General features: G+C 34.6%; 1 protein-coding gene across 4 annotated transcripts in view; it reads right to left on the reverse strand.

Annotated features, from left to right (window-relative positions):
• Window positions 1-1,486: 1,486 nt before the first annotated feature.
• Window positions 1,487-23,244, reverse strand: part of SEMA3A (semaphorin 3A) — a 467,148-nt gene continuing 445,390 nt past the window's right edge. For all 4 annotated transcript variants that reach the window (XM_045494648.1, XM_045494647.1, XM_045494649.1 and 1 more), the window contains 3 exons: window positions 20,140-20,207; window positions 6,960-7,102; window positions 1,487-5,566 (listed from right to left, as the gene is read on the reverse strand). In XM_045494648.1, coding sequence (XP_045350604.1) covers window positions 5,111-5,566; window positions 6,960-7,102; window positions 20,140-20,207 — 667 coding nt within the window. In that variant the 3' untranslated portion in view covers window positions 1,487-5,110. The remainder of the gene's footprint in view (window positions 5,567-6,959; window positions 7,103-20,139; window positions 20,208-23,244) is intronic.

Consider the following 23,244-nt stretch of genomic DNA (forward strand, 5'->3'; position numbering starts at 1 on the left):
CCCAGCCACTCACGTGTGGAATTCCGAATTCTGCAAAAGCAAGATTGGTTGAACTAGAAAGGAGATTATGGCATAAAGATTAGTTCAAAAATACTGTGGGAATACTGCCCATTGCTATGACTCCAGCTAAGTAAAGACAAAAGAGGTCAACATGAAGAGGGAAGATAGGGAGGGTGAACAAAATGGGGAGGGGGTAGAGAGAAGCGGAGTGAATGACACCATGTGCCAGTGATGAGAATGTAGGGTGCAAACAGAGGGCAATAAACCAAAATCAGGGAAAAAATAAACAAACCCAACACTTTCTTGGTAGTGGGGCATTTTATTTTTGCTTATGAACTCTATAATTTATTTGGAATACCTGTTCCCATAATAAAAGCATTTATTTTCACACCTCTCTTTTATTCTTTTTTCTACTCTTCTTTTGCTTTATCTGGGCACATTTCTCATGTATGTCAATTCCCAGACTGCATGTCACTTATCTATCTTCCGAAGCTCTCCATGCTCTCTTCAAATTCATCCCTTCCCCTGTGATCTCACAGCACTTTTATCCTCTGTTTGCATTTGGCACTCATCACATTGTGACCTGGTTCTTTCCAACAGTGATTTATTGAGCTTCTTCCCCATGCCAGCCATCATGATAGGAACTGGGGGTAGAGATAAATTAGATACAGACCCTGTGCTCAAGTAGCTTACAGTCTAGAAAGGGATGGGGGTGTAAACAAAGAAACTACACCTTTGTGATGAGTGTTGCAATAAAAAGTATAGACAAGGCACAGATTTAGTGCAGAGAAGGTGGTTAATTTCATCTAGAGATGGAAGGATCAAGAAAGACTTGCCAAATAGGGTAAATGAGTATGTGTGGTAAGGTGTAAAATATCCTCATCGCCTACCAGTGCCTAGTACATAGTAGGCAGAAAAGATCTACCAACATAAATTAATTGCACAGGTAGGAGTCTGGGTCTAAAGTTCAAAGAGTCTAGAAGCCTAATTTCTTTATATTCGAAATCATCTTTTTGTTTGGTTGGGTTCCATTTGGTGCCTCTCCTTTTGCTTGTGTGTGCTTGCATGTTTGAAATTAAAACCAAGCTGTTTTCCTTGGGCTGGCTGACTGTGAAAATGGCCATACCATTCCTGTGGCTTCAAAGATTCATTATAGGTCCTCTTAGTATATTAACTTTATTTTTTTATGTTTATTTTTGAGAAAGAGAGAGAGAGAGAGACATAGTGCAAGTGGGGCGGGGGCAGGGGCAGAGAGAGAGGGAGACGCAGACTATGAGGCAGGCTCCAGGCTCTGAGCTGTCAGTACAGAGCCTGATGCGGGGCTCAAACTCATGAACCACAGGATCATGATCTGATCTGAAGTCAGACCTTTAAACCGACTGAGCCACGCAGACGCCCCAGTATATTAACTTTAAAAAAGTATGTGTCTTTAATTAACTAGTGCAAGAAAATTGTTAGAAAGCAGATAAACTAATAGGCTTTTGCAGACTTTGTGAAAAACAATATTTTCCTTTTTATGGAAACACGTATTTTGCAAACATTAACAATGAATTTGGATAATTATTACAGCTTTAAAATAAAAAGCATGGATGCCTTTGGCATTAGGCCAGTTTATATATAACACATGATAACACAATAAGATGATGTTGAATCCTGTTTGTTAAGTTTGTCTTTGAAGACATCACAATGGATAATTTCCATTAAAGTTTGAATGCAAATTGTGTTTTAAAAATGAACTCATAAAACAAAGCTTTTAAAATGTTATACTAATCACTTCATATTGATGAAATGCTTGCTTATGACCTAAAGGATAGGCAATTTCAGTAACAATTGTTGGCCATCCTTGTTGATCCTGAATGAAACCAAACTGAGCATGATAATGACACATTATAGAATTTCATCCCTATATTTCCTCTTTTAGGCATGACATAAAAAATAACAATATTTAACTTAAAGGGCATAAAAATGAACATCATCACCATAAATATAGAACTCAGTTTACAGATGACTAGAACGGAGAAATCTGCTAGCTGATTATGTAGCAACCTGACTCTGGTTCTCAGCATTTTCTAAACTTATGTTCCTTGACACCATATGCTACAGGGAACAGTAAAGACATCTGAATTCAAATATTTTGAAGAAATGTGTATTTAGCAACTGAATACATGCTAAAAGGAATAATTTACAGCAGCAGTTTCATTACATTTTTCTCTCCAGTTTTCTAGTTCCCATCTGAAATGCAGTGATAAATACAGATATGGAACATATTTACTACCTGGCAAAAAACATGCTTATTGAATGGGCACACACCCTCCGTCCTTAAATAGCACATAAACCACCTTGTCACCTGTGTGGGGAAATCTTGCATTTTGGAGTGATATTGAACACACTGAAATGGAGTCCCTATAAAAAGTTGAAGTTTACTGTCCTTCCTCTTCTTTTCAAAATTATTTACATCTCTTCTGCCTAATATGTAGGTAGCAAAAATATTAAACACATACCATTGAAAATCACTAAATAATACATAAAGTAGCATTAAGTGTGCATTTACATGCATTTACATTATACATTTGATTTCAACTGGGCCATCATTTCTCTGCTGCGATGTACCTTTTTCCAATCTTAAGAGTGCTGTCATAACTTGCTTATGTTCACATGAGTGTCTTAACAAAGTTTCAACTCTGATGATACATGCATATGCCAAAGTCTATTAAAATTAAATTAAGTGGGACGTTGATTATTTTTCGTGCAAACTGTCCCCTCTTAATACACACTGGCAGATTATGACTGGAATAAGAGCTATCTACCTGCAAGTTATATCAATAATTTTCTTCGAAAACTTAGACCTGATAGTTTATAAAGACATGCAAGTAGATTTCCTTGTTTTGTTTCTTTTCTTTGAAGTCTAGACTTACTTTCTCTGGGTATTTCATAATGCTTAACAAAATGCGTTCGGATATTGGAAGGCATCCCCTCTATCCCTTCAAGTCCATTATATTTGAGGACTACTATGAAATAAGATACTTCTGTTATTGCAAATTTGTTTCAGTTGCAAATTTAGAAGGAAATGCAACACCAAATTTTAGCACGGTTAAGATACTCCATGAAAATAGAAAAAAAAATACCTATTTTTGGAGCCCTCTTTGTTCTTTGACTTGTATTTCAAACGTTTCTTTTTCTCTACAGAAATATGTCCTTCAAATAATTTAAAATTCAAATACTGTTTAAGGATGTACTTCTATAAGTAACACCGAATTAATCAATGGAGCCTAAAATTGAATGTAGAATATTTTTAGACTTTCATTTGAAATAGGCATTAACAAATTGTTTATTCAGACAACTAAATTGAAACATGAGCTCCCATCTGTGAAATATTTCAGCTGAGAATTTTTTAAAAAAAATTCACTGTAGTCTGAGGTGAGAAATTAATGCTGAGTTAATTAGAATCCCAAGACAGCTAGAGTTAGAATTTCAATGCCGCTTTCATTAATTAGCAAGAAGATGTTTCCTTTGCAGTTTTGTGCATGATAAAGAATCTAGGGAGGGATTCCTGGAAAGGTGAGTGCAGTGCAAAAGAAACTATCATAATGCGGAAGGCCTTATAAACCTTGAAGTCAATGATTCTCAAGGAATCATGTTAGGACAAGGGACGAGGCAAGTCCTTTATTGAACATCTTTTACCTTATTTTATAAGTTGTTGGAGGAAACAAAAAGCTTTACATGACTTAAGTGTGAGTTGTGTCCCAGAAAACAGTTTGTATAAAAGTCACTCGAATCAACATGAAATGAATCAAGATGATCTGTTTTAAAACAGATCATTGCTTTAAACAAGGTGAGGTAAGAGACAGCTGATACAGATGTAAACAGAGTTGGAAAATTTGCTTTTAAGATGTTGTTCTGAATATTACTGATCTCTTTCAAGAAAATTAAGTGACACAAATGTAATTCCTAAAGGAACAATGAGAGTTTTTATGTCTCAAATATCATGCGGGTTTTCAAGCACAAAATTAAGAGATTTTCTGTTAATGCTATATTAAAACAATGCTTATTATTTTCATGAAATACGCAGTTCCTTTTCTCCTTATTGAACCATTAGGTGCAACACAATGCATTGAACAAATCAAAATTGTTTCTCCTTTTTCTTCTGGTTAAATGTTCTGTTTTTTCTAAGAACATTATGCAAGTTAAAATTAATTTTGATCATGCTTAAAGAAGGGGGGTGTTATCTGTTTGAATTCCTCAGAGAAATAAAGCATAATTTATGTCCAGGTTTTAGGAATCAACTGTTAATGATGTTTATGTGTTTCTTGAACAATATTGGCTATCCCTCTTGCAGAACTAAAAACACAATGTCAGGGGGAAAAAAGCAGCACACAATTGGAATTTGTAAAACAAAAACTATAGAGCACAATAACTATAAGACAAAAACCTACTCTAGCTTAGAAAAGAGCTAATTTTTACTGCATATTTGTCATGGTACACTTAAATTATAGTTTTAATAAAATACATCTTTAGATCAAAGCTGAAAGAAGACATCAGTAGTAGATCAGTGTATTCCATTTTTCCTCTGGATGACGGATGGTTTATGTTTTTTTATATTTCCACAGACCATTTCATTCAGTCTCATTTTACTCCTCCAGTACATATAAACACAAGTGCTGGTAGACAAAAAATATCCTTGAATCCAACTATATTTTGGAATATTCATCAGCTTCATAAATCCATGCAGTTTATTTTAGACTTTTAGTTCAATAAAATGGCTTTGCTGATGCAGTTTTTCTTCTTTAGATGGCAATATGGCAAATGACATTTTTATTTCTCAGGCAAAGAAGAAAGGGAAACCTGTACAATGAAATCTCATAGGAAACATTAAGTCTGCTAAAGTGAACCTCTGCGTTCACCTGACCTCTATTAGGTGTTGGTATTAGGAGGAAAGCCTGTTAGGAAAGTTACTCATGGACTTAATTTATAATTGGTGGAACTCAGTTGCATTTCCCACCATTGTAAACATCCACATAATGCCATGAAAAAAGTTCATGTATATTGCATTTTTTCCAGTTATTGTCTAGGCAAGTTTCTACTTGTTTGAGGTTTCTAGAGGTAATGCAGCTCAGACACTCCTGGGTGCCCTCTCAAATTCGTGGGTCCGCCTGTTTCTACCTTTCTTGTTTTCCTGCAAGTGCTTCCATTTGTTATTGTTCCCCTGGGCATGTCCTGGCCTTTGCCGACGTTGTTTTCGGTCCCTTTTCCACACTTGTTCACAGAACTCATCCATTGTGTTCAGATTGGGGTGGTTGATGAGCTGCATGAAGTCTCTGTACCACACCTTCTGGCTAGGTGTCATGCTGTTGGACATTTCTTTGGTCTTAGAGCCATCTCCATCATCATCTTTGTGAAGAAGCTCTTCCAAATGCTCTGTGTCGATGACTTCCAGGGTCACTTTCAGAAGAGTTTGCATGAAACCATGTTCCACAGCATGGCAGAGGTAATTGCCTGAATCCTTCCGCTGTAGGCTACGCAGTAGAAGGCCTTGTTCTGTCCTGATGATGTGATCATCCACTCTGATCTGGCAGAAGAAAATGGTAGTAAAAATATACATATTTAAAAGAAACAGAAGTTCTAAAATGCTGTCTCAGTAAAAACTTAGATTATGTGTTGAGGCACATTTTAAAGTTGATAAAATTTCTAGCTGAAGAGAGATGATACCATTTCCCCATCAGAAAAAGAGTTAGAAATTTCTGTAAATTGTTTTTAAGATACAATGGAAAATATTGGTTATCTACTATCTTAATAGAAGTTTTCATTATAATAATTTAAGATATTCAAGATAATGAAAGGACACAGATATACTTTATTTTATAAACTTGAAAGAAGGTATATAAATATAGGAGAAAGTTAACATTAAATCTTGGAAATACAGAACCATGATATCAGAAAACAGGACAGCATTAGAATGAACTCAGAAGATTTGAAAAAATTTAAGAATCAGCAGTTGAGCAAGAAGAAAAATGCATAGGAGTACATGCTTAATAATTATTTATTTAGTTTTCTAAGTCTTAGGTGTGTCATAAATATAAAGATAGGCTCTTGAATGTACCTAACCTTACTTTTATTTTGAATACGGTTTACAACAGACATCTCGGAAAGGCCTAAGCTGATAGTGTATAAAATTGTATAAAATCAACTTTGACGTTTGTAGGGTGTGATTACATATTCAACGATGCTTCAAATGTCAAAAAAGGGAGGGTTTTATATTCAGATTATGTTTGTAAAATTATCTGCACAGAATACATTCACAAATACCTACACAGTCCGATTAGTTATCCTTATTTAATATTTTTTAAAAGCTTAAAAGGCTCAGAGTATGGAGATTTTCTCTGTACGATTCTTTAATTTCACACAGGAATAAATGAATCAATCCATTGATGAGGAAGATCTGTCTGATGCTTCACGTATAGTTCATACTTCATGTATAGTTCATACTCTTTATCCTAAATCTCCTAGCCCCGTTCCAAAACCTCTCCTCCTCATTTGAGAAGAAAGTCAGTAGAGAAAATAAAACATATTTGGATAACAGAATTAATTGAACAAAAGTTAAAATTAGTAGAGGATTTCTTTCTTTCTTTCTTTCTTTTTTTTTTTTTTTTTTTTTGGTACAAAAATATAGATAACATACTTTCTTTGTAGATAACTACAAGGAAAAAGAAGGCTCTCAAATATATCTCCAAATGGATTCTGGGACAAAATTCTTATCAGCTCACCTTTGTTTCTCCGGTTCCTAGCACAAAGCCTGTCATATGATCAGCCTTCAGTGAATGCTTGTTTAATGAATGGACTATTGATCGGTTAAGAAAAGGATAAAGATTCACAGTATTTTTTTCACCCTCAAGTCAACCATGTTGGGGTCACTTAACAGTATATGTTAGACAGAAATAATCCAGTCAATTTCATTCCTATACCTCTTCTTTTCGCTCTTCATTTCTCCTCTGGAATTGCCAATAGACCAGAGCTCGCTGTGATTTTGGACTGCATTCCAGGAACGTGCTACTATTTTCTACTCCATAGATGATTCTTTCTTCAAGGCTGTGGCCATGGTGATTATCTGGCCAGTGATGAGGAAATGAAATGAGGAAATGTTAGAGAAGTAAACTCAACCTTCCAAAGTATTTATTTGGAAATTCAGAAGATAAATTTGTTGCCAAGTTGGAAGTCTTTTCCAAATTGATTTAGGATGGCAGAAATGTCATGGACGTAAGGTTTCAGAACCCAAGTGGCTGCTTAAACAGACTCATTATTTTGGTATAGCTTATACAAAGCACATGCAGAGATTTGCCTACCAGAAAGTAGCATTACGTTAACAAAACCAGTCATGTGTGCAGTATAACTATACATCTTTATATGCCATGGTAATACTTTCCAAGAAATTATTTTAACTATAAAACTCTATGCTCTGACTAATGGGGCCAGTTCATAGTGTACTATTCTCTAGCAAAAGTTATTTGACTGAGATTTTGGAAACAAGAATCTGTCGCTGAGAAATTATTTTGCCTCTTTGTGTTTGTTTTTAATCTGTAAAATTAACTTCACCAGCCATTGATATTTACCTAGTATTTTACAGAAGGTAGAGTTCAGGAAGTTTATACTCCCCACCACTAACCCTTAAGTAATCAACATGGTTTTTCTGAAGATCAATGGGTGTGAAATGTTTGGGATGGCTCAGAAGAAAGATGCACAATTATAAAGCAATGTGGTTTCAATTGTCCTTATTTTAAAATGATACATCTTTTATTATTTTCAAGAATTAGGCTAAAGAATATGGCAAGAGTATATAATAAAATGTAGCAGTAAGAAAACCTGTTTCCTGATTAAGTTTCTATTATTTTACCCTTTAGGTAACCTCCTTCAATGTGGTAAATGAAACACAGTTAAGATCAAAAGTGGGACACAGGGAGTCTAGGTAAAACTCATTTAGAGAGAGAAAAAAAAAAACCCTCCTTATTATCTTATATAATCCTGTTTCCATTATGACATCCTGTACAATCTGGAACTCATTAAATTAATACAGAAAATAATAAATATATTTTCACATGCATGGAGGGTTGACAGCATAGACAGATGAAAAATTTTTGCTTTTTACTTCAAACTCAACTAGGTTTTTAATTAAAAAAAATGTTTCCCCCTTTTTCTGGCATCACTTTGTTCTAATTAACTGAGTACTTTGGTCTGTCACAGACAATATGATTTGCTCTCACTAGGTTTAGAGCTTTCCAAAATCCTGCTTCCACCCGATCCCTGTACACAGCTTGTGTCCTCCACCCCCTATTCTCACCCTGCCACAGTTGACATTCTACCTCCGTTTGCTCTCTCCAGGGAGGTCAATATTAGTGCTTGCTTTTCTATCACTCTGAATTGTGAAATGAGGCTCTTCTAAACTTGGGAAGTATCTGTCCCTTCTTATTTAACAGATCAATACCCCGGAAAAAGGAAATGAAAAGGAACAACAATATTTAACTGATTCTAAGTCACAGTATTTTTTATATTGGAGCTATATCTTTGTATGTCAATATCTATATGGAATATGGCCGTGTTTTTTATTCTCCTCCCCCCCCCCCGGAATTATTAGTACATTGTTGAATGAATAGATATGTCACATGTTGCTATGCTAATCTGCAGGGTATGTGCTTCCCTGGACAGAGGTGAATTGAATCTCTCTGCCTAACAGGGGCTGGACAATCTCCTGTGATACCATATTTAGAAAACCTTGTCACAGAGGTCAATACAGTTTACAATGGACACATTTTTTTTTTCCTGATAACTGCCATGCAGTTTAACCTTTGATTTAGAAATCCTTTTATTTGGAATATTACTCAGCCTTTAAAAAAAGAAGGTCTGCAATCAGTAACAACATGGATGAACCTTAGGGAATGCTAAGTGAAATAAGCTAGTCACAGAAGAACAAGTACTGTGTGATGATCCCACCTATACCAAAGATCTAAAAGAGTCAAACTCCTAAAAGCAGATGGCAGAATGGTGGGGGCCAGGGGCCAGGGCCAAAGGGAAATGGGTAGGTGTCAATCAATGGGTATAAAGTTTCAGTTATGCAAGAGGAGTACGATCTTGAGATCTATTGTACAACAGTGTGCCTATAGTGAAAAATATTGTACTGCGCACTTTAAAACTTCAGAGGGTGGGTCGCATGTTAAGCGTTCTTACTCCAATAAAATAAAATTTAAAAAGCCTTAATTTAAAAAAATCCATTTAGACAGAGACTTTTTATTTAATCTCTACATATTAATGAATCATAAAATATATGCCAGCTTGATAACAGTAAAAAGTCCACTGTATTGGGGTGCACAGGTGGCTCAGTCGATTAAGCATCCTACTCTTGGTTTTGGGTCAGGTCATGATCTCACAGTCCATGGGTTCAAACTCCTCGTCGGGCTGTGAGCTGGTTGCATGGAGTCTACGTGGCATTTTCTCTCCCGCTCTCTCTGTCTCTCTCTCTTTGACCCTCCCCCACTCATGCTGTCTCTGTTTATCTCAAAATAAATAAATAAAGTTGATTTTTTTTAATCCACTAAATTTAGAAACAAACAACATAGTGATCCACTAGTATCTTTTGCTTTACCCAGGCCCACTTTACTTGTAGAACTTTATGAAATAACTGACTTGTCTCTCACCTAATCTAAGTTACCATCAAGAGCTGTAGAAGTCTTATGGTGTACATAAGTTCTTGCTTACAAACATAAAACTCCCTTTAAATCTTTAACACATTAGTTGACACACAGTTAAGAGAATGTAACTTGTATAATAAGAAATTAGAGCTTACTATAAATGTAACATCAATTAGGTATATTTTCAAAAATTCACAAAGTTGTCTTCTTCCCAATTAACTTAATCATTCTATCTGTTCCATACAGAGTTAACATTTCTTCTAATCCTGGGAAACCTGCTCAGTTTTTAGTTTCTCTTCAAGGTCTTCTCTGGTGACAGCAAATGTTTCCCAATGAATAAAAATGAAATGAAATGAAATGAAATGAAATGAAATGAAATGAAATGTTCTCTTAAGAGTATATGTTTCCTTCTATTGAAAAAAAACATTTCATTTCACCTGCTACTTACATATAGTAGCATCTAATATAAGATGACATTTGATTTAATCAAGAACTTATACCAAGTTGTTTTGAGTTTAACATAGCAGTAGTTCCTGGCCTTCTCTTCAAGAAACACGGCACTTTTCCATCTGAATAACTGACAGACCACAACTGGTGAATTTGGTTCACTGACTAGGTATCTTTAGTTTGCCCTGATAACCACTTGTGCCAATACCTGTAGGACTCATTCCTCCTTTAAATTGGCCTTTCTTTCTTTCCTTTGCCCAAATAAAAAAGCAGAAGGAAGTATTCTAGTTAGTAAGCACTAAGGTTACAAGTTCTGCCACATCAACCACTCATCATCGTCAGTATGCAGAGGTACCACCATGTTTCTTTGGGTTGACATTCTTGTAGGTTTTGTTAGGTTCTGCTGCCATTAGGAACAGTTGCAAAAACTCAATTCCCACTGAGTACAGTTGTTTCTATTAATTCCTCTGCAGCAGAATATTTCTATCATCAGCAGCTTTTAACTTAGGGCCAGAACTTTTAGCTAAAGTGGCCTCAGGGGGTTTCTGGGTGGCTCAGTCAGCTGACGAGCTCTTGATTTTGGTACAGGTCATGATCTCACTGTTTGTGGGATCAAGTCCCACATGGGGCTCTGCACTGACAGCATGGAGACTACTTAGGATTCTCTCTCTCCCTCTTGCTTTCTTCCTCCTCCCCCACCCCATGAATAAACTTAAATAAATAAATAAATAAATAAATAAATAAATAAATAAATAAATAAAGTGGTCATAGGCAAGCATTCATATATTTGGGTGCTCAGATATAACAACCTGTAAACATTTTTTTCTGTTCATTTCCTCACACCTGATACCTTATAAACAGATACCCAAGAAGTATTTCAAAATGATTAGAAGGCACCCAATAACTATCCATTCCCTTTCCTGATCCTTCTACCCCAACTGCTTGAGTAAATGTTGTACAACATAGAAAACATTAGAATTCCAATAATAATGTGATTCTCTCTTTCCTTTCTCCTTCCCTCTGCCCCTAATCTCTCTTTGTTTCTGTCTCTTTCTATTAAAAAATATAAACAGGAACAGTATTTTGATTCTTGTTTTTAGCAGATTTGCAACGATTTTCTTAGGATGTCAAGTATACTATCATTTTGGCTTTATTAAAGTAAAGAGCTCTGCACTGAAGTGGTAGCATAGTATAGCTGTACTCTTAAGTATTTTTCATAGCATATACTATTGACCTTAAAATTCCCCAATACAAATCAAAAGCTCAGCTGAGAAAACATTGTGGATTAAAGATTTCCTGAAGGATGTGAAATCTTGCATATTCAGGGTTAAGCATCATCTGAAATCTCCCTCTGCATGAAACTAGTTGATCTGCGAGCAGTTTACATGGAACACATATAATAATATAATTGATTTTATTGAATTGTGTTGGGTGAGGTCCTTCTGACCTATGTTGAGGAAGCCCATAAGCAATACTCTATGGATTTGTTCACTGTGCTTAGGTCACAATGTTGTCCAGTATGGTGTCCACTGCCTTGCACTATTCTTTTGAGGTTCATCTTGGGAGAAATTTTTTTTTCTGGTGTTAATTTTCAGGAATTATTGAGATTCTCTTGAAAAAGTGATTTTTTTAAAGTAGGCTCCACACCTAACATTGTGCTTGAATGCACAACCCTGAAATCAAGAGTCACATGCTCTAGTGACTTAGCCAGCCAGGCACCCCCCAAAACTGATTTTTTTTTCAGAGAATTAACTTTGTGACTCATCTGTTGATTACATTTCTCCCTCACCACTGAAAAAATGTGTTAGACAAATTTATGTTTTATCCTTACAATGTCATGGTAAATATGTTCTTCCTACATGCCTGGTTTTGTTGTCAGTATACATGTTTTGTCCGTGTGACGTTATTGCCATCTTTATCTTATCTTTGTTTTCAATCAAAAAATGACAAATTGTCTGAAATATATTAGGTCATCTAACAATTTTGGACAATGTGAAATTTTTATAACCCTTCTTAGTACCTTTTTTGTTGTTTACGTGTATCTACATAAAATTAATCGTATAACGCCTGGACACAGAAATAGTCTTAAATATGTGAGGTTCATTATTGTTACTGCTATTCTTGTGATAGTTTCAACTGTTTATTCAAAACTTAAATTCCTTTATTGAGAATCCATAGTCAGCAAATTATGAACTGCTTCCCAACATCAATCCTACTTTCTGACCACCATCAAAAAAAGTATTCTCTCTTCTAGACTTCCTAAAATCTTTTTACATATATTTTTAGGGCACATGTAGTCTTATTTGTTATGATTATTTATTAATCTTTTTTGTTGTGATTATGTATTAATCTAGTTGTCTTCTTTCATACCATATGTTTTATAATCCTGGCACTAGGCAGTCATAAACCCTTAGCTAATGTTTGCGAGAGGAAAATCCAGATAACTATTTAGTCTACATTTAAAAGCTGAAACCTCATGTAACTTTGATATCCTTATATCAAGGGGATATCATAATTACATAAAAGAAATGATTAAGGGACACCTGGGTGACTCAATTGGTTAGGCTTCCAGCTTCAGCTCAGGTCATGATCTAATGGTTTGTGGGTTCCAGCCCTGTGGCGAGCTCTGTGCTAACAGTGCCGAGCCTGCTTGGGATGCTCTCTCGCTCTCCCTCTCTGCCCTTCCCCCGCTCTGCCCCCCTACTTTCTCTCTCAAAATAAATAAATACATAAATACATAAAAACTGAAAAAAACAGAAGTGATAAAAGTTTAATCAGTTAAGAAGGGCACAGGGTTTATAACCCTGAGTTTGACAGAATATGCTACTGGGTGGTGGCAAATGAAAACATTTTAAATCTTCTCAATTTTGTTACATTTTATAATGTTAACAAGAGTTGATTTGAGATCTGGTAGGAGAAGATGACCATGAATGAAGTATACTCCAAAATAAACAATTCCCAATATGCAATAAGAAGAGAAAGAGATCTGAGAGATCCTATGAATATATGCTTGCACCTCAAGGGGCAGCTATAAGTCTAAAGGATGTCTGTGCCGATGGGAATCCTATGGATCTCCAGAAAGAAAGCAATCTCATTTAATCTATTTTAAAATACAATTTGCCCTTAGAAAGCAACTGTTTTGAACATAAACTTTTGTCATGAAAATTACCAGTAGACAAAAGGGAAGAGCTAGTTGTTCAATTGGCATAATGAATTCTCATGAGTTGAACTGAATAGTTAGAGCAAAATAATTGAGAACAACAAACATTAAAATTATTTTAAAAGCATCACAATGTGTTTGAATAACACAATGTTACAATATGTCGCATTTGTTAATGACAAGAAATAATGTTTTTAAGGAAGCAATCTTCAATTAATCATTTCCTCCTTTAGTAGGATAATTTATGGAAATGAAATGAGGCTAATAAACCAGAAAGAATGGGAGGAAAGAAAGAAGTTAAATAAATTGCTTCCTTTTGTAACAACAAAAAGTCATGATATCCATCATTTGGCCAGAAATATCACATTGCTAAAGGCCTTATTTAGTATTTGATTCTCTTCCAATATAGCAGAAACAGAAGGCATCACATTTCAGCTTTCCATTTATTTCACTCTCCATTTTAACCCCATAAATGTCTCCCAGGATTGAAATGTTAATAATGTAAGAATCTTAGAAAATCTGATGTCATGTAGAAAAGAAAGAGATGAGTGGGGTAGTAAACCATATATTTATCAGCTAATTAATCTCTGTTATCGTTTTTGATGTTCTCCCCCTTAAGGTTATTTAAAAGTTGAATTTCATAGGTAATGAATATAAAAGTAAAAGTTAATTTAGGGGAGGGGTAATGGTTACAAGTTATTTTAAATATTTAACAAATAGTGTTAGTAGGTGAACTATATAAAAAGAGACCTAACTCTAGTTGTTTTCATCACATTTCATCACATCACATCACATTGTTTTCATCACAATTTTAATATTTTACATCGTAATTTTTTTTTCTCAATAATATTCAGTGGTAAAGGCCAAACGAAGGAAGAAAGGAAATACTGACTACAAGCTCTCAATGTCTTAAGAAACTGCAAATTCACATTTCTTAACTAAAAACATCATTTCTTAGATTTTCCTTAGTGGATTCTAGAGGATTTTCTCCAGAAATATGAAAGGTAATTCATCAATAGAAAAGAATCTAAATTTACTTCAAATGGAGGAATAATCTCTCCTTAAGTAGCAATAGCTAAAAAGGCATTTTATGAGTAAATCACTAAGCCTTGGGAAGACATAAAATACCTAAAGAAAACAAAAAAAAATCATTCATCCCTAACATTCATGTATATTTTCACACCTATTAAGATGCCTAACAATGGATTTAATAATTTCAATTTCATATGGGGCACCTGGGAAGCTCAAGTGGTTAAGTGTCCGACTTGGGCTCAGGTCAGGATTTCACAGTTTGTGGGTTTAAGTCCTGCATCAGGGTCTGTGCTCACAGCTCGGGGCCTGGAGCCTGCTTCTGATCCCGTGTCTCCCTCTCTCGCTGCCCCTCCCCCACTTGTGCTCTGTCTCTCTGCCTCTCAAAAATGAATAAATGTTAATTTTTTTTAGTTAAAAAAAATCTCATGTATTATAGTAAAATGGAAACAAATTCTACAGTATACACTAAGCTACAGAATAGAGGTCCTGTTTATCGATGTAATGCTTACCACAATATTTCTCTAATGATTTGTATGATGCTTATACAAACTAGTTACCAACTAGTTGAATGTGTGTTTGCATGCATGCACCTAAAAATACATGCATATGTATGTATTAAAATCATGTGCTTAATGCATTTGTCAAAAGTACAAAAAAGACCCAAATCACGAAACCTTAGAGAAAATTTAAACCTATAGTTTATCAACTTGTTAAAATATTAGATTTTAAACTACTTTGTTTTATTTCTTAAAATAAGATCTGTGTCTGGTGCTAGGAAATAACTACCAACCAGAATATAGGATTTAAAAGTTTACAATTCAGGTAGTTTTCTATCTTTCTTGAAACCACAGATTCCTGTGGATGTGTCTTTAAAATGTTCTTTTGGTATATAGATAGGTAGAGGGATAAACAAATAAATAGTTATGACCAGGGTATTTTCATGTTACTGTTCATAGGTGATTGTCACATTATAGGTGGTCACTGGTATTTTAATTTTTACAGGTTTATTAACTTAAAATATGAAAGTGAAACTGATGTTATGAAAGTAACAATGAAGCCATTTGAATAGCTGTATTTAACACTATTCTTGATATCTTTGTGTGTGAGAAGCTACAATACTTCTCAGTATAAGGCAGACTGAAATTCAATTACATAAAAAGCAACACCAATATGAAGATATCTACTACAATATTTATTTAGTTTATGTTGAACATCTGATATGTTTCATTTTCATGATTTTACGGCAAATGTTTTACCAAGAAAGCACATATAATCTATATACCAGAGAAAAATTACCATAGGACTTTTTACATTTAAATATCAGGAAACATGGACTTCAATATTTACTTTACTTCTTCCCAAGAGATATGATAGGAGATGATGGAAAACACCCATTTACTGAAGCAGAAACCTTCCATAAACAATAATGAATATACCATCTTGTATTTTAATATGTTTCCCTTATTTTTGGACTTTAAAAAATACAGCATGCTTTAAAAACTTCACATTTACAATGCTTAAATTATGGGTGCACAAGTCGGGTGATCTCTCAATGCCATATTTGAAAACTTTAATAAGGAACAATAATAGTGCAAAGTATCTCAAACCTCTTCTTATTCAGGTGTGTGTGTTTGTGCGTGCATTGTACACATAAACTATGAATAACTGGATTTGCACAATCATAGAGAATAACACTGCAATAATGTCATTCTAGAATGCATACTTGGTATATTTTAATATCTCTGATAATAGAATATGTCTTACAGTTGTTCTTGATCGGAGTTGAAGCTGCTTTCTTCTAGAAAGAGTTTATTTTTACTTTTTGCCAGACACATGCAACTCTCCTAACCTGACACCTCTTTAAATTAAAGTCTTGTCTGAGGTTTTTCTTCCACACTGCTGGTGGGACTCAGAAAGTAAACCTTCATGAGTACCGTAGTGGGGTTCAAGAAGTGGTTTTGCCCCTTTTCCACTACCCGTGATTACAGCTGAAACAGGCAAATGTCCTTGCGTCTTCTGCATGGGAGTTTGTCTTTCACTAATACTGAAACACTGCCAACTGGCTTGATGCTGGCACCACTATCACATTCTCCATTTTGGGCAGTTTTTCTTTCTTGGCAGTCCTCAAAAAATGGTGCCTCAACATTCACTGTCATCGTAGACTTGATGTAATTTGGTAATTCATTAAAGTTTTTTTTTTGTTTGTTTTTGTTTTGTTTAGGGCTGACATCATACTCATCTATCAAATTCTGAGGCCTCTCTTGGGCCTAAATGCTCAGATTCAGTTGGACTTCCTATGTGTATAAAAGAAGCCACAACACAGACCAGATAAGCTTTGGTACAAAACACTAAATTTAGAGCATTGTGGACCATAAAGATGACACTGCCAAAGGTATTTTACGAAATTTTAGAACAATGCTGAGGCCAACCAAGACACAAGCTGACTTGAACCAGTTGCAAATATAATGAAGAAGACTGAATTCTGTGGATGTTTTACCACGGGAAGCTAGAAGGGAAATGCACATATGTAGAACAGCGAAGAGAACTATCACAAAGTGAAATTCAACAGTGGCACTGGACTGAAATTAGGGCGTAAAGTATTTCAAAGATTCAAAAATCTAAGATGATGTTAATTTTTAATTTTTAAAAATGTTACTTATGGTTTGTTCCTTTCTGGCCATGTAGATCACAGTATGGCTTACTCTTGTTTAGTAAAGAAGGTAGAATGGTAAATTGACTCAGCCACTCATGCTCTTGGATGGCAAAGTCAGACAAGCTCCAATTTTGTGCACAAATTATTTTAGGGAAGGGAGCATACTGGAAACAACCTGAAGTTTTTCTTCAGCATTCTGTACGAGGTATGAGTGAGAAGACAAGAAGATCTGCCAGCACATATACATTTAGGGTTTTATACTAAAAGTTCCCTAGATGAACAGCCACCAGCGATGGAATAGAGTATGCTAGGTTAAGTGGAAATGGAGCTGGATTTTTCTATGTTACACCTAGGCCAGCTCACCACTGGTGCTGACTTTACACAAGAGAGAGCAAAGAGCTAAGTGAGTGTTAAAGGTTTCATTGAGAGTGAAATTTCTTCCACCTTAATGCTGAGTTATTTTATATAGTTTCTCTATTAAAACCTCAGGATATGTAAAATATAGAGTGTTACAGAATGTTTACCATTACAGCTGGAACTGATTGTTCTGAAGTGTGTAATTTGGCTTCAAGTTGCTTAGCAGCTTTCCGGGAAAACATCTCGTATCTTTATATATTTCCATATGAGCATATATATTTTATTCAGTGTGAGATGTGACACTAGCAAGACAACATACATGATTTAATAGGGCTGGGCTATGGGTTTTTCCCCATTTTACTTTCAAATATTGACATCACCTATTTTAAGATAATGCACTGGTTCCTAATGGTCAGACTCAGCTTGGCCATATAAGAATGCCTGACTTAGTCTTCAAACATTTGAAATTTACTGTAATCTATGGTGTATAATTTTTATGTTTGGTTAATGAGAAATACTAGCAGACAAGAAATAAAGAGGCCTTCAAAAAGGGAATGTTTTATTTCTGCAGGGCTGCTTGAGCTTCTTGGACTATTTTACCATATATCACAAACATCTACATAGCATTGCTTTTACACACACACACACACACACACACACACCCAGTGACACTGAACCACAGCAATTCCCTTTCTTCCCTATGGTACCTATTTTGAATGAAGTATCAAAAGAAAAAAATGATTCACATTAACTTTACTTTCTATAGCTAAGCAATTCTATATTCCCAATTTTTATAAGCTCATCACTCTCTATATATACATGTACATACATGTATGTGTATATATATATACATATATGTATGTACATGTATATATACACACATACATAAGCTCGTGACTCCAACATGAATGTTATTTTGAAGAAATATCAACTGGGTCTATGAAGGAATTAGATTATTAAACAAGTGGATTTATCAGTAATTCTCCAGCAAACTTCAAAACATATTATCCTACATGTAGTAGTGTATAATGATTATTTATTAATTGACTGGTTGATAATGGTTTCTTAAGAGAGGTCTATTTTTAAATATGATGGTGTTAACATTAACGTATGTTAATAGCAATGTATTGTTAAATCATATTAATGATAAATAATAGATGCTATTTAGTTAAAATCTCTACTGAAAACCAAAAACAGTAAGGTAAGTAGCTTTGCTATAGCTTCAAATATTTAGTTTATTCATTCAACAAACGTTTATTAAACATCTACAATATTCATGATATTGCATTTTGTTATAACCCCAGAAATATGAGTGAGCAAAATAACAAAGTCCATATTGATGTGGAGATTAAAGTCTGATTAGAAATAAGCTCTAGTTACATCATCTTGTTTCCTTTACTTGTAGTTATCATTAGCTTTTCCATATCTAAGCAAAAAGATTCTTTAATGTAATGCATACTTTATAATACCTCATTGCTTAAATGGTGATGATTATAATACAGTATTTTTACATGAAACAGATTAATGGAAAACTAGTGAATGTTTTGTTGTCCAACTGAAAAATGCTGTTTGAAAAATTTAAGAATATGTCAATAATGTACTCTAGCTGTATAAAGACATATAAAAAATCACATTTTGTCCAATGTAGTGGTGTCTTTTTTTTCTTTATAATGAGAACAATAACAGATAGTAATGCCCTTGGCAAGAAATCGTGCAAGCAAAATGGACCTTAAATATAGGCTCATTTTGTGGCTACCTGTCTCCTGGTATTGGCATCCCCACAAAACCCTGTGAGCATTCCCGAATAAGATACAAGCACATACAGGGTACACAAAAGGGGGATCTGACTTTCAGAAGGTAGCTAGGTCTTAGAATGCCTGCTGGGGTTATTTGTGCAGTGTGTTTTCTTTCTTAACATTCATGAAACATGAATATTGCATACACAGAATTAGTGGATCAAATCTAAGTTAACTGATAAAAATATGAGACCTTCCTTTAAGATTAATGTAAAAAGGCATAAAAAATGTGAATAGGGTAATTATATTCAATTCCATGCAAAATATTTACATTTTACATTTCAGCTATTTTTAACTATTTTTGCTAGTAGTGATGTTATTGATAAATTTTCCCAGCAGAGGGAAGCACAGCCTCATAATTGTTTTTGTAAAGGGTTGAAGTGGGGGGAGTGAGATATACTACAAGTTTGTTGCATTTTAAAGGAAGTTTGGTTCATATCCCACCATTAAATAAGCTACTTAACATTAAATAGGACTTGACATCTTTTAGGAAGCATAAAATGAAACAATACAAAATCCCCAGTTCAAAGAAATATCCTACTGGTAAATGAGTGGGAAGGTAGCTGAATTACCTTCTACTCAGCTAGGGTACCCAGTGACAATATAGTGGGTCTATGTCACCAGCATATTAATGAATGATTTCCATGGCTTATTTTAAGACTGTACTTTCTTCCTCAATATACTTAAATGAATATTTCTGTTGCCTATTGCTGTCGTGTTGCTATTATTATCAAAGCAGGTACTTAAACTGGCTTCTTTTTGTTAATATGAGAAAATTGATATTTACGTCTTGTAAGGGTCTCAAACTTGAATCTGTCATAAATGCAATAATAAAATATAATTCACTACTTAGCATTCTTTAGAATTTTCTTTCTTCTAGATTTCCTTTCTCTTCAGTTGCATTTCCTTAAGTATGCTGGCACAGGTGTGTGCCCTGCATGCCCACGTGTGGGTATGCACTATTGCTTACGATTTTAGCCTAATGTTAGCAGGTTGAAAAATGAAAGTGTTGTAACTTACCATGGTGTTGTAAGTCTGAACAATGAGTCAATGGGTCTCCATTTCTTATATCTTGTCGTCTTGTGCGTCTAAAACAATTACATTTAAAAGGTATTATGGCATCCTTATTCTTTCTTGGGAATTTGTCACAGGGATTAAGAAGAATAAAAAATCAAAGAACTTCCAGAGCTTAATGGAAGAGACAAATCTACATCTGACTAAAGAATTTTTTAAAAGCAGCTCATTACACCTGTGGGAGCATGTCTCCAGGTGATCAAAATGTGAAACAGTACACAAATGTACTAACAAAGGAGTGAAGTCTTTCAAAGTAATAACGGAAGATTCATGGTTTTGTGCTACTGTGTGTCAGTCAATAAGATACTAACATCTGGAAACTCTAAAATTCTTAGCACCTTAAATTCTGAGGAAAAAGCACAAAATATAGAATAGTAACCCATTTCTTCAATAACCTGGATTAAACTTCTTTTTTCTAATCATTAGAGAGTAAGCCTAAAAATTCAAATTTCCATGATTATGTTCTTTCTCTTAATACTTACACATAATTCCTTAAATAGACTTTTGTTAAATTTGAAAGCATCAACTCTAGGAATTCTACTTTTAAGTTAGTTTTTAACTTTCCTTTTTGGTCGCTGTATCGATCATTTTTTTTATAAAACATTTCCTTTATGATCATAGGGCTATGATTTCAAGCCAATTTACCCGTGAAATGAATAAAAGGAGGAGTGCAATAACAAATATTGTGGAGGAAGGTGAGAGAGAAGATGGCCTCCCTCTAAAATAAAAGCCCTCCCTCTCTCTCTGCCCCTCCCCCGTTCATGCTCTGTCTCTCTCTGTCCCAAAAATAAATAAACGAAAAAAAAAAAAAAAAAGGGGGCGCCTGGGTGGCACAGTCGGTTAAGCGTCCGACTTCAGCCAGGTCACGATCTCGCGGTCCGTGAGTTCGAGCCCCGCGTCAGGCTCTGGGCTGATGGCTCAGAGCCTGGAGCCTGTTTCCGATTCTGTGTCTCCCTCTCTCTCTGCCCCTCCCCCGTTCATGCTCTGTCTCTCTCTGTCCCAAAAATAAATAAACGTTGAAAAAAAAATAAAAAATAAAATAAAATAAATAAAAGCCAAATTTGTTATATAAGTAAATTTCTCCTAAATACTGCTGCTCAGATCACATTAGTTGCTACACATTCTGGGGGTCCTCTTTATCGTTTGCTAGTGGTTGACTGGGAAAAAGGAGGTTGTCTCCAGCCATCATGGTGCAAGCAGGATGTGTAGTTTGGGAAAGAGGCTAAACATGGAGATTGGCTACGCATAGCAGAATGAGAAAGACTGGGGACACTTGCTCAACTGTTTTCTGTGTCGATTTTAATGATTATTGTCCTGTTGCAAAGTTAGTTACCATCACTGAAGAGAGTTCTCACAAAGGCCAATGAGAACTGCAAACATGGAAATTGTTAACTGTATTCATAAATTTAGAAGACTAAAGTATTTATAGATTTCTATTTGTAGAATTGGTGAGACTATCAAACAGATGTTGCACATTTCAAAATTGAGCCAACAAGGGAACTTGTGAAACACGAACCACAAAGCATTTGGAAAGGCATTTTTTACTGCCATTTAAGCTTTTGAAAAATGCCATCACAAAGAATATATAAATTGTGAGGCCTCTAAACATCCTTTTCAAAGACACATGAAATTGGATTAAGTAAAATCTTCAAGGCACAACAAAAAACGTGTTAATGATAATTCCTTCAATCTGGATTTGTAGGTATGCGGTAAACATATTTCAAATATATAATGTACAGATTTTTAACTTATTATAGATGTAGTTTTATTTTTAACTTCTTTCTTATTAAAAAAGCTTAAAATTTGAATGAATTATTACTAAATTAGGCAATGTTATATACACTTCCACATGGAAAGGAAATGACACTCATTTTTAACTGAAATCTGAATTTTTATGTTTTTCAACACTACAAGCACTAGATCTTACTGATTTTAAGAACCATAAAAGTTCAACCTTAAGTAATTTAATTTTAGTGCTATAAAAACTGCAAATTGCTACTTATTAAACTATCGATTGTTTCTTCATTCTATAACACATTACTTCCACACTACACGTTTGTTTTAGATTTAAACTTCTAACAAAATCAGTTGGTATACGAAAGAATACAAACACGTTCTCTTAATTCTGAATGTTGAAGGCTTGAGAAAATTCTATTTATTAAATGGAATAAGCTAATACGATATTTACATATAATATTAACAAGATAACTTTTAATCTATATGGACTGATTATAGGATAGATTTAAGTTATAGATGATTTAATACTAAAGCCAATGTTATCTGAAGTGTGTAATCAAAACATTTAAGTAGGGGCATCTGGGTGGCTCAGTCAGTTAAATGTCCGACTCTTGATTTTAGCTCAGGTCATGATGTCACGGTTTGTGAGTTCAAGCCCTGGGCTGGTCTCCACTCTGACAGCGTGGAGCCTGTCTGGGATTCTGTCTCTGCCTCTCCCCTGTTTTCACTCTCTCTCTCTCTCAAAATAAATCAATAAACTTAAAAAAAAAAGATTTAAGTAGGCAGTAGGCATTAGGCTATTCCTTTCCCCTAAAATTTTTTCAAAACACTATAAATGATGCATATGTTGAAGAACACAGCTGACTAGCAGTGAAAAAAATCCACATCACAGCTTCTTGTAAAACGTTAACTATAGCAAAAAAAATAAAATAAAATAAAATAAAATAAAACAAATTGTATTGCTCCTAAAATGCAGTGGCTTGATAACTCTGATTTCTATTTTATGTTTCAATAGGTTGATGTACATACTGCTAAGCTTTGGGCTTACATTAGCAAGATATGGTATACGACTCTCACCTTTCATTGCTTGTTTCTTAAATACTGGTAAATAATTAACAGAGAAAGGGATCCCTATGTGAGTAGTAGAGAATATGTTGAGATAAATATTTTGTCAAATTAAGGAAGTGCTCTTATTTTTTCAAACAGAAGTAAACTAACTTTGCGTACAACGTTTAGGATGTGTCTAAGAGTTTCCTGAAGGTTAATAGTACTCCTGTAATAGTACTCCTACATCACATACCCTTAATGTCCCAG

Source organism: Leopardus geoffroyi, chromosome A2 (genome assembly GCF_018350155.1).
Source record: "Leopardus geoffroyi isolate Oge1 chromosome A2, O.geoffroyi_Oge1_pat1.0, whole genome shotgun sequence".
NCBI lineage: Eukaryota > Metazoa > Chordata > Mammalia > Carnivora > Felidae > Leopardus > Leopardus geoffroyi.